The 12,257-nt window shown below is 53.1% G+C and overlaps 1 protein-coding gene across 3 annotated transcripts; it reads left to right on the top strand.

The window, feature by feature from the left end:
- Positions 1–983: 983 nt before the first annotated feature.
- RTN4RL2 (reticulon 4 receptor like 2) lies at positions 984–11,439 on the top strand. Of its 3 annotated transcripts, none has more exons than XM_053286166.1 (3): positions 984–1,627; positions 8,008–8,486; positions 9,724–11,439. In XM_053286166.1, the coding sequence occupies exons 1-3, from the start codon at positions 1,597–1,599 to the stop codon at positions 10,543–10,545; spliced, it is 1,332 nt and encodes a 443-aa protein (XP_053142141.1). In that variant the 5' UTR covers positions 984–1,596; the 3' UTR covers positions 10,546–11,439. The 3 variants fall into 3 exon arrangements, with proteins under 3 accessions (XP_053142141.1, XP_053142142.1, XP_053142143.1); XM_053286167.1 differs by lacking the exon at positions 984–1,627 and adding an exon at positions 4,993–5,081; XM_053286168.1 differs by lacking the exon at positions 984–1,627 and adding an exon at positions 7,107–7,360.
- Positions 11,440–12,257: the final 818 nt, after the last annotated feature.

Here is a 12,257-nt window from a genome sequence, read left to right as displayed (position 1 = left end):
GTTTCTCTTGTACCCAGGGCCTGTTCTGGTGTCTCTTGCTTTAAGCTGCGGGCAAACCAGTGGTCATTCCAGCAAACGGCTTCAGATCTATACAGACCCAACGAGTTTCAACTCCTTCCCCCCGTACAACCTTCCCCACCTCTTCCCGCTAAGAGGAAGAGAATCTCTGTGTAAGCAGCGTGCATTCGGCAAAGGTCGTATTTCTGCAGGACAAGCACGAGCCTCGTACCAGAATCACAAGGCGACAGAGAGGCACGAAATGGAAAGCTTTTCCTCCGGCCCCACTCGGCTATTCTCTTCAGATACACTGGTGGTTAAGCCTGTCTGGAAGCTCGGCCGTGCCCCGCAAACCCAGATATCTGTAGACTGCTGGCCGGGATTATTCCCCGCTGAGAAAAGGAAGGCTCTGCATATGCTCAGAGGCACTCTCCTTCTGTTGGCGGGGGCCAGAGGAGGCACAGCAAAAGACTAAATTCTGACTCCGATTAATTCCTGCCCGAGCCGTCTTCTCGGAAAGCCGCTAGCTCCACCTGAGGGCATGCCTCCCCTAAATCTCTCCTCTTCTGTGCCGGAAAAGGGCGTCCCGCGGCGCGGGGCATGCTCTGACCTCCACCTAACACGTGTTCGTTAACACTTAACTTAATGTGACCACCAACCACCCCGGCGTCGTTTACTTCGGAGGTAAGCCCCCCTGAGTTCCAAGGGCTTTACTTCAAAGTAAGCGTGCATAATCAATGGGACTTCAAGTAAATGTCCATAGGATCTGAAGTAGAAACCAATATTAATCCGGATCAATGAATGCGTTGTGCAAGGGAGTGGCCTTATACGCGGGGGGTGGGTGGGCATCAACCGCTTCCCTTCGCAACAGGCCCACCTCACCCACCCCTTTTCAATGAAAGGCACGGAATTCAGCTCCCGCCTGGACCAGACGCGATGACGCCTGAAGGGTGGGGCAGGCACGTGGGCGAGGGTGGGTGGGATGGGAGCTGGAGGGCGAGCCAGCCAGCGAGGGCGGCCTGCTCAGGAGTGGGCAGGGAGGACCCTCCCGCCCTGCAAAGGGTTAAAGCGGCAGCGAGGGGGGGCGGAGCCCAGCTTGGCCCTGGGAATAAGGCGCCGCCGCCCGGCTGCTTTTGCTCCCTTTTGCAGAGTGGTTGGTGCTTGTATCGGTGAGGTGCGCAGGGAGCGGAGCCTGGCTGATGCTTCTCAGTGCCTCCCCCGAGATGAAGCCTCCGTCCGGCAGCTCTCGCCGGCGGAGCGGAGGGTAGCGGCGGGTGAAGGCGAGCGACTTGCCCCGCCAGCCATGAGCCTCACGGGCGGCGCCCAGACTCCACAGGACTGAGCCTCGTGCCCCTCCCCCGACTGGTTGTGTTGAGCCCCGTCCGGCGGGATCCTGGCCAGGGAGTCCCGGCACTCGGGCTGGGAGCCGCCGCGGTTTCACAGTTCTACAAGGACTTCGCAGGCGATCTCGATCCGCCCACCCCTGTGTATTCTCCACCTTCCTCCCCCCCCTTTCTTTTGCCCCCCCTTCTCTTTCCTCCCCTGAGGCTTTGGTTCCCCCCCCCCGCGTTGGTCTTTCCACCAAATCCGCCTGGCACCATGCTGCTCTGTCTCGGACCCACCCTGTACGGTAAGTGCGCGCCCCCATCCGCTTTTGCTACGCCTCGCTTGGGGCATATGGGGTTGGAGGAGCTGCTGAATCCGCTCTTGATTTGGGCAAAGCCGATCGGGAGGGAAGAGGACCTTTCCTGTCAACGGGCTGCTTGGCGCTGTCCAAGCGGGGAGAGAGAGCGGGATGGCGATCTGAGTTTAGGAAAGGATATAAGTCCTGTCCTAACCCCTTGAGAGCCTGGGAAAGCGCTGGTGGGACAGCCCGCCCCACCCATGCCTGCCTAGCCAAGCCCCAGAGGTGGCTACAGCGTCTGTAAAAGCGCTTATGCTCGTGTGGACGAGAGACAGTGGGGCGTCTTCTCACAGCCGCTTGGTTCTAGTTTTTCACGTGCCTAAATAAGTGCTCTTCCTCTATCCTGTTTTCATTCACCGTAACTGAAGGCGCTCAACTGGAGAGATGCGCTGGCAGTGCGGGGGGGGGGGTTGGGCAGGGGCAGGTGTGGGACTAGCCCTTGGACAGTCTTGAACCATCTCAGTTGGGTAGACGGACGGAGAGGTGATTGAAGAGTGAGAGCACGTCTGCTCCTACTTGTATTGAGGGGGACCAGAGGGACCGCGCAACTTCTAGGGGGCGCCAGTTCCAAACGCGCTCCAGAGGCAGCGGTTGGGCTGTGTACGGGCACAGATGAGGTTCAAGACCTTTTCCCTCCGGGTCAGCAGAGCCAGCTCTCTCCATCTAGGCCAAGTGTGTATCTGGAATGTGGAAGGGAGCTCCACTAGCTGGCAGCATAGAGGAAGATTGGTTGACTGTAAAGGTGATGGACTTGGGCCTGTGCCGCCTATGTGGGTAGACTGAAATGGGCTTCTCCATCTGGGGAAGGAGGATCAGCATGGAATTCATCAAGGACAGAGGGCTGTGTGCTGTGAGTGAGGCTGCCTCATCAAGGGATGGCAGGTGCAGCAAACTCCTGGCAGCAGCATCCTGCTGGCCAGATGCATAGCCTGTGGGTCCAAGGATCAGGGGATCAGACCAGAGTTTCGAAGAGTTTCGGTCCTGGCTGTAGCAATGCCTTGCTGGTTGCAGGGTTGTTGATGGCTCTTTGTACTACTCTGCTTGTTGCCATATATAGCCCTGGCCCCCAATGGGTTACGCAACAACAGGCAGCTGCTTATTTTGGGGGTGTTAAATTATGGACGAAAGAGGAGTTGGGTTGTTTTTGGCTTTATCCACGTCACCAGCCACGTCACACCTGCTACCTCTCTGGCCCCTCCCTGGGACATGGTCTTAACCCCCAGCCTACACACAACTGAGTTGTCATCTCTGCTCCAGCGCCTGTCACAGTTTCCCAGCTTTACGAGTCTGTGTTGAGTTGGTCTTGGCCCCATATCGTACCCAAGCAGTGCTCTGTGCCGTAGTCTGCACTGGGGACGTGCCCAACTCCTCAGGTGGATCTCTTTCAGCAAGGACCCTGCTAGTCCTCCGGTGCCAGGCTTCCCTTGTAGGATTCTGTAAACACTTGGACATGTGCTCTTCACAACTCTTCCACCAGCTGCAAGGATCTCTCTGACTAGGACATTGTCCAGAATATTTGCTTTTCTCAATCTTGAAAGTAGCATTCCAGAAAAATAGATCTGTAAAGTCCTGGTCTTTACAGCAAAAAGATTCTCTGGATGTTCCCCAATGATGAATTTTGGGTGGAGGGCCAAAGCCCTGACCTGCACATCTCAAGTGGCCTGCCCCCGCCTATGGCCTGTTGCCACTCCCTCCACCCCACACTCTTGCTTATAGGTTGGCAGCTAGCAGGGATGTAGCTAGGGGAGAGGGGGCCTGTGTTTGCCCCTCTCCCCGCAGGCCCCTTGGAGTGAGGGAGATAATGAAGAAAATAGAGAGGGTAAATAGAACTGGGGTACCCACAAGAGCTGAGGGGTCTGGGTTCTTTGAATCCATCTGCTACACTCCTGGCAGCTAGAGGGGCAAACAGTAGCCCTTAGGGGACAATCTGGCTCAGGGGCTTATTGAACAGTCTGCGAAAAAGCTGTAGTATCCGGATTGTGGTGAGAAACAGGGGTGGGGTACCAAGAACAGTTTCATGCATTGTAGGAAGAACACTCTCTTGTTAAAATGGGGGAGGGGGAGGACAGAGAGAGTAAGAGCCAAGTTAATGAATCACTAACGGTATTGCCGCTGGCATATACCCTGAACTGGCATCAACATTTTAAAAAGATTTTTGGAAAATAGGAGAGAGCTGATGAGTTCAAAGGCTGGGGTTGGCAATAAAGCAAAATGAGCCAAATCTGTTTAATAGTAATAGCAGCGTTTATATAGTGCATTTCAAATGTTCAAAGCACTTCACACACATTATTTCTGTAATCGCCAAGAGACCATTTAGTTAATCAAAAAAGACTGAGACACTTTAAATATACAGTAGTCAACTTTTTCAGGATGAAAGCACTGGGTACCAAAATTACTAGAGTCTGGCAGATGTAGACTGAAGCAGCATATAGACTAGAGGTGGCTAATCTGAAGCTCTCCGTCTGGTTTTGGACTACAACTCCCATCACCTGCAGTTGCAAAACATTGAAGGTGAAGATTATGGAATTTGTAGTGAAGCATCTGGAGAGCCTCAAGTTGGCTACCCCAATATAGACTCCTTTTAAGCCAAGGTAATAAATACACTAACACATGGGAAGTTAAGGAAAGAGTGAGAGTCTGTAAAGGCCTCCAAAGGCCTTTAGGTCCAGGCTCCAAAATTACCTCGATGCACTTCTGTGCAGTACTATATCCTGACTTTTTCTGTAAATGCTCAAGTGCAAAGTAGTATTTCTCTCTCCCCTCCTGATTTGGTAGTGCTGTTCCCTATCAGCTGAAAGTGTCTCATCCTGGGGAGGTGGATCAAGATAGGGAGACAATGCTTGTCTTCAAGAAACTAGTGAAGGTTTTCACTTCTGACAGACAGGGTTTCCTACACTCTCTTGGGTCAGCAAACCTTTCTACTGGAATTTATTTCATCACACCTACCTGTCAAGTGTTATAAATGGAGGCATCCTAGCTGTGGATTCAATGGACAGAGCCATAGTTGTGGTCTCTGATAGAGGCTTTTCTAACTACCCAACTCTTCCTGGTTTGGGGACCTTGTGTTATGTTGCCCCTAAGATCACCCAGATGGGAGATGGTCTCCCCTGCAAGCAGCTTCTCTCCAAAGTGAAATCCACATAACTCAACACTCTTCATCTCGTCTGCACAAAGGACTGGGTTTGCCTGGCAGGATGTCCCACCCCCTGACTTCCTGTTTCCAACCTATATAACTGAAGGAGCGCCTCCTGACTGCATTCCCTGGATGGTCAGTACAGGGGTGGGGTGGGGTGGGGTGGGGTGGGGTGCTGTGCTGCTGGGGAGGGGGAGACAAAAGAAGCTGCCCTGCTTACAGCTTCCCCAGCCAAAGCTGTCACCTCTGTGTGCTCTCCATTTCGGGGTGAGTTGTTACTGTACCTTCCTGAGGGACTGGTAATTCATCACCACAGTGTGGTTAAAGCTGGAGGACACTGAGGGGCTTGTGCAGTTATGAGTACAAACTTGAATTATCTCACAAGGTTAATGAAAATTCAGTTAGGTATCCTTGTGGGGGAAGGATCAAGGATTTTTAATCGGAGGAAGCAGTGGGGGAGGGGGTGCCCAGGGGTGTAACTACCATTAGGCAAGGGGAGGCGGCTGCCTGGGGGGCCCCACGCTTCAAGGGGCCCCCCAGAGGCAAGTCACATGTGAAGTGAGTGTGTGTGTATCGGCGAGGGGCCCATTTTAAAATTTTGTCTCTGGGCCCACTCCAGCCTCGTTACGCCCCTGGGGGTGCCTAACACCCACCAAGGCCAGCCTAGGTTTATGATAGGTCAAAAATTATGAGTGTTGTGTCTGGGAATGGGCGGAGCGGCACTCGTGTCATGTGCATAGAGCAAGGGTAGTCCAATAAGATGTGCATGATCTCCTTTGAATTGCTTAGTTAGCCTTTCCAGCTGGAAAATTATGAATGAGCATCTCATGCCTTTGCTGAGAAAATCCAGACAAAGCATTCTTGTATTTTGATTGGAAAGATACATGCAGGCAGTTCATCCCTGGATTTATTGGGGAACAGGGGATTGCAGGGTTGAGAAGGCATTTGGGTATGCTCAGTTATCCAGCAGCCCCGTTGGAAGTATGTGGGGTGGGGGTCATCAGCGGTATCTCCAATTTGCCTGTAAGCTCCCTTCCCCCGAAACAACGCAGAGGCCAGAGGGCTTTTTATGGGGAGAGATGAGAGCTTGCAATCCCTTCCCCTCCCCTTTCTCTGCCCAAGCTCCAGCGAAAGCCACAGGCCTGAATTATGGATGAGACTCCTTGGGTTACAGCCGTTCCACCGCACCAGAGAAGAGTCCAGAGACAGAGGCAGTCAACATTAGCAGCTGCAGCTCCCTTCCCCCAGCTCCTGGTCAAGGCTTTTCCCCGTTTTCCCTTGAGGAAGGCTGGGCTGCCTTTATTGGAGGAAATAGCCATTGCTGATAGCGAGGATCATGGGCTTCCTTCCACCCTATCCAGGGTTTGGGGAGGAAAGTAGTTTATAGCATTGCGGGGGGGGGGGGGGCTTCCCTTCCCGACTTCAGCCTTGGAAATGGATCCTGCAGTGGCTACAAGGCGGCAGCCACGATGTCTTACCTTGGCAGCTGCTATCGGCTGGCACAATTCACAATTCCCTGTGCCCCGATGGTCATGCAGCCTTGCCCCGTGCATTCTGGCTGAGACGCCCACTCAGTTTAACTGGGTCAGTACAAGACTTCAGCTTGTAATCTTATGGCAAAAGGAGGGATGGGGGCAGAGGGTACAATGGAGTATACGGGAGGGCTGCAGATTGAGGCCGGTGATCTCTGGAGTGGAAACTCACCCCAACTTTGTCTCCCACTTCAGCTGAAATTTGCAGATGGGGCGGTGGGGGGGGGGGCTGGCTGGCAGGGTCATGTGGCATCCTAATTGGAGGGAAGCTTCTTGGTAAAAAGAGTGGTGGGTTTCAAAGACCAGAGACTATTCTCTGCTGCTAGAGCAGCCAAAGCCCATTACATTCTCTCTTCCCCCCCTCAATGCACTCGTGCAGGGCCTAAAACAGTCGTCCTGTTAAGACTAAAATAGGAGTCATAGGAGTCGAGTGTCTCTTATTGAAGGAACGGGGCTGCTGTGTCCCAACCCTGAAGAAGAGAGGAGCCGAACTGTGCCCAAACCCCAGGTGGTGAGGCTGCCTGAAGGACTCCTGCTCTTGTCATGGGTGGAGGGAGTGGGAAGGGAGCGTAGGGCTGGCGTGGAGGTGGTGTGAACGCCTGAAGCGGCATCAGCAGCTTGTGTTACTCGTTTACCACGTCACACCACCTACATGCACACAGACAGGGGTTGGGAACCGTGCACACTTGCCTGGGAGTTCTCGCGTGAGGCGATCCATGGACGTGCACACGTGGGGAAGTTCACGCTTGCCCCGGAGCAGCGCACATGCATTCTGGCTCACGTGGAGTGAAGCCGTGTTGGGTTGCCAACTCTGGTGACTTTGGTGGTGAGTCTCCTGACTTGGGAGGCTTCCCTGCACCTCCCAGGTAGGAGGCTCTTGGCTTTCTTTCATTTAAATCTGAGCAAATAGCCAGTCCTTGAGATGAAAAGAAGTGCTGCGAGATGTAATGGACAAAGGGCTCAAAACCCAGAAGGTAAACTATCGAGAACACAACGAAGTACTTCCCTCTTAAGGTTTGTTTCTATTCCATTGAGCCCTTTGAATAAACGCTTGTGTTCCAGAGGGAGTATTGGAAAGAGCCAGTGGAGTGGGTAGTACATCTGACCAGAAATGAGAAGAGCCGAGTTCGAATCCTCACTTGGCCATGAAGCTCACTTGGTGACCTTGAGCCAGCCACTGTCTCTCATCCTCGCCTGTCTCTTGGGGTTGCCGTAGGGAGAAGCTTGTATATGTTCTTATGTTCCCTGGCGGAGGGGCAGATATTTAATGTAGTTGTATTTCAGATCTCGGCCACTAAGCGTCAGCTAGTCTGCAGTCTTGCTTTGTTTTAGCCAGCCATAGTTCTATTTTAAGATTTTACTTCTGATTCTTATAGTCTGTTATCATAGTCTTTCATTATATGCTTGTATTGTGCACTCCACCCCTAAGCTTTTAATATTGATTTTTTATTATGTGATCTGTAACCATCCCTTATACTCTATGCTGGTCTATGACCGTAATAAAGAGTGATTGGTTGATTAATGTAGTAGTATAACTACATTAACCTGTTGACCTGAAGTAGTCCATGCAGTGGGTGAATGGGAGGAGTGACCTCGGCTGGCATTGTTGACCTAGAAGAAGTGCGGCGGCTGTGCATTCATGGCGTGTTCTTTCCTTGCAGGCTTGGCTCCCACGCTCCTGCTCCTGCTGCTGGCCTTGCCCCCGGGAGCTCCCACATGTCCCATGCTTTGCACTTGCTACTTTCCTCCGCCCACAGTCAGCTGCCAAGCCAACAACTTCTCCTCCGTGCCACGGGTCCTGCCGCCCAATGCTCAGCGCCTCTTCCTGCAAAACAACCTGATTGGGACCCTGCGAGCTGGCATGTTTGGTCCCAGCCTCCTCACCCTCTGGCTCTACTCCAACAACATCTCCTCCATCCAACCTGGCACTTTCCGCCACCTCCAGGCCCTTGAGGAGCTGGACCTCGGGGACAATCGCAACTTGCGCACCCTTGACCCGGACACTTTCCGCGGGCTGGAACGGCTGCAGTCCCTGCACCTTTACCGCTGTCAGCTTAGCAGCCTACCAAACACCATCTTCCGCAATCTCTTCAGCCTCCAATACCTCTATCTACAGGAGAACAACTTGCTCTGCCTACAGGTGAGTGCATGAGAGATCTTGGTCCAGCGTAGAATTTGGGCTCTCCCCTCTAGCAGCAGGGAGTTGGTCCTGGGCAGGCGATGAGAGAGGCTCACGTAGGAAGCTGCCTTCTGCCGAGTCAGAACATCAGTCCATCTAGCTCAGTACTGCCTACACTGACCGGCAGGGTTTCAGACAGGAATCTTTTCCAGCCCTACTTGGAGATGCCAGGGATTGAACCCAGGACGTTCTGCAGGTCAAACAGTTGTCCTGCCACTGAGCGATGGTCCCTTTTGCTTCTTGGTGATCCTCCGTGTAGAGTCCTTTCCATCCTGTGGATCTTTGACCCCTGGTAAAAAGGCACGCTCGGCTCAGAATCTCAAGCAAAGATTCTGCAGCTGCTACCTAGGGGAGGGCTGGCTGGAAAGGAAACTCAACAGGCCTGAGGACACGTGGAGAAATAGGACTCTGGATTTCCCAGAGGATGAGTAGTGGGGCTCTCCTTGCTTGGCAGAACAGGGCTGTGTTGTGGTTTGTGTTTGGGAGAGGAGTGTTGGCTGTCGACTCTGGTTCAGAGATCTGCTCAGGGGGTTTGGGATAGGGACAAAACTCCTGCGGGGGCAAATGGAAGCCATCCACCCATATCTATGGAGACTGGTGAAGAACTGGTATTATGGCTCTCAATCCACCCCCACATGCCGATTCTCCCCGAAAGGCAAAGGCTGGGTGCCCTGCCAGCGACTCACTTAAAAACCACATTCCTATCCGGCCCTGGGCACTGTGGCTTAAAAGTAGGGAAACTGCAGCCTGGCCTGCAGCAGTAAAAAATGCATTTGCAGCTGCTGCCTGGGTGCTTCAAGCCACACACATCCTGAGTCAGGGAGGGCAAGGCTGTTGTGTGTGGAGGCGGGGGAGGGGAGCAGGGGAGAAGTCGCCTCTCGCTTGTGGGGGCGGGGGGGGGGGAGACCGCCAAAGTGGGAGTTATTGAATAATAAGCTCTGTGTTGCTGCACAGCAGGCCTCCCATAAAGAGAAGGGGGAGGGGCCTGGGAAGGGGATGTCAGCAGGGGGGATTTAAGACCTCAGTCACCAGGCTGCACAGTTCTGTGTGTAAGAGAGGGTCTCTCAGGCCGACTGGCTGATGGGGGGCCTGCAAATCATTGGGCAGGTGATGCTTTCAGCGACTTGCCTGTGTGCCTCATTCTCTCTCTCTCTCTCTCTCTCTCTCTCTCTCTCTCTCCCTTTCCCCAATCTCCCAGGATGACCTCTTTGTGGACTTGGCTAACCTGAGCCACCTCTTCCTGCATGGCAACAAGATTTGGCAGCTCTCAGAGAATGTCTTCCGGGGCCTGTCTGGATTAGACCGCCTGTTGCTGCACAGGAATCGCCTGCACACCATTCCTGGCGGGGCCTTTCGTGACCTGGGCAAGCTCACAATCCTGTACTTGTTTAACAACAGCCTGACCAGCCTCTTGGGGGAGACTCTCTCAGCCTTGCCCTCCCTCGAGTTCTTGCGCCTCAACAGCAACCCCTGGGCCTGTGACTGCCGTGCCCGCTCCCTCTGGGCCTGGTTCAAGCGCACCCGCGTCTCCACCTCAGAGGTCATATGCACCTCTCCTGCCGAGCGCAAGGGGCATGACATGCGGTACTTAAGCGAAGCTGTCTTCCAGGGCTGCCCTCCAACCAGTCACCACTCGGTTGGGTTTGACTGGGGATGCAGGCCTGAATGGGAGAATGGAGCAGTGCGTCCTCACCCTCACCCCCCTCCTCACCCCCCTCCCCATCCCAATGGCTCATCCAATCACCTTTATGGCCTAGGGGGGTCGCCTCCCGCTGACCCCTCTTCCTTCTACAGGGATGTGCCAGCCAATGACATCCGCAGCCCCAAGTACGACCCGCCCACGGAGGATGACTATTGGGGGGGCGGCGGCGGCGGCTATGGTGGCGAAGAAGGAGGGCAACTTAAAAAGGGCTGCCCAGGACCTGGTTGTTCTTCTCTGGACTCTGGAGCTATCAGGATTGGCTTCCTATTGCTTTCCCTCCCCTGGCTACTGATGCTGTTGGGACCTTCCTGGTTTTGACAATGGAGGGGGTTGCTCTGCTGAAAGGCAACTGGCTTTGGGGAAAGAGTGTGGGAGATGCAAGCCAGGATGGATCCCCCACCCAGCACTGAGCTGAGGCCAAAGTGGTCACCCATCACCCTGTCACAGGGACAAAGGGAGATGTGGTCTGTTGCTGCTGCTTTCCTGGTCGGACTAATGCTGGAGCCACTTTCTGGGTGGCATCAGTCATCTTTCACGAACATATGATAAAAATGCCCCTTTTTAAATTTCTGGGGTGCTGTATAACTCTCCCATTAGAGATGCTCACTACATGCTATTGCTTAATGGGGCTGTTATTGGCCTTCTGTGTTATCCATATCCTGGAGTGAGCAATGATCTCTTCTGTGCATGATCAGGCAGTGCAGAAGGGATGAGAGCAGCCTGTCCCTTTCAGAGCCTCCATCCTTTCTACAGTCTCCTGCCATGCACACAAGTGCCTGCTTCATCCAAAAGGGTGGGGATGGGATCCTTCAGCTGAAAAGTGTCCTCTTCCAGAGCTGGCAAATCGTGCCACTGGACTCCTAGCCCTTGACTTCTCCCCAATATGTGGTCTGTGGGGGTTCTGTGGTGGGAACATCTGGGGACCAATTCACATGATCAGTTGAGGTGACAGTTCCCGAGTGCAAAATTTATCACAGATATCGAGAGGCATGATGAAGCCTGCTCTGTGTTGGCCATTCCCTACACCAGAGCCTTTATGCTGCAGTTGATGTTATCACATGATAAACAGTCATGTGAATTGGTCCTCTTATAATATCTAGTCTTCGTGGGCGGGGCAGGGTTGACCTTCTCCTGGTGTCTTCATGTTTCCCCTTCTTAAAAAGGCAAAAAAAAAAAAAAAAGATTGGAGAACTATTAAACTATTTTAGTATGGCTTGTTGAACTTGGTCACTGGAGGAAATGAGTCATGCAGAGGTTCCTAAAACCTGGGTATCCACATGGCGTTGGACTACAACTCCCATCATTCCCTGCCACAATGGGTTGTAGTCCGACACTAGCTGGAGACCCAAGTCTGAGAGCCTCTGGAGTAATGGAATGGAGTAAGTTGCTTAAGCCCCCAGCGTCTAGCAAATATGAAGTGGAAATAGTCGTGATAGCCTCTGGTCCAGTCAGAAGCTTTCTGTTTCCCAGCTTACATTCTTGTCCTAATATTGTCATCATTCAGCCCTTTGGAAGAGATCACTTCCAAGTAGCCCTTACTGTTTGGCCTGCTCCTTTAAATAACAGCCTCACAACTGGTCTTACTGGTGGCAGCAAGGGCTGTTGCACACTTTACACAGCAGCAAACCTGATTTGCCACAGAATGTACACATGACACAGGGCTCCCGAATCCTGTCTCCCTGTGGAGTGTACCCTTGTGCTACAAGTGTTTGTCACAGTACATTGCACCTCTCACCCAAGAAGCATAATGTATGAGAAGACTCTGGGAGGAGCCAGCCTAGTTCAGATACTTAGTGGACAGGCTATCACAAGCGTAAAACAAACTAAAGCACCTTCATTCCAGAGCTTGCACTACTGGTTCATCTGTTCCCTTCCTTGAAAATGACATTCCTTAAGGCAGATGGCACTAGTGTCTCCTGATGCTTGAGGGTGGAGACTGCTGGGGGGATAGTCATGCAATCGCCTCTCTCGCTTCTGCTGTTGCCTCACTGGGCCTAAAGTCACCATGAGGGAAATAGCAGACAGCTAGA

Source organism: Hemicordylus capensis, chromosome 1, assembly GCF_027244095.1.
Source record: "Hemicordylus capensis ecotype Gifberg chromosome 1, rHemCap1.1.pri, whole genome shotgun sequence".
Classification (NCBI taxonomy): domain Eukaryota; kingdom Metazoa; phylum Chordata; class Lepidosauria; order Squamata; family Cordylidae; genus Hemicordylus; species Hemicordylus capensis.
Note: the sequence above shows the minus strand (reverse complement) of the source record. Positions and strands in the feature narration are given on the sequence as shown.

Coding starts and splice junctions, on each gene's coding strand:
- RTN4RL2 (XM_053286166.1), top strand. CDS start 1,597: ATGCTGCTCTGTCTCGGACCCACCCTGTACG. Junction 1,628..8,007: donor TCTCGGACCCACCCTGTACG/GTAAGTGCGCGC, acceptor CTTTCCTTGCAG/GCTTGGCTCCCACGCTCCTG. Junction 8,487..9,723: donor ACAACTTGCTCTGCCTACAG/GTGAGTGCATGA, acceptor CCAATCTCCCAG/GATGACCTCTTTGTGGACTT.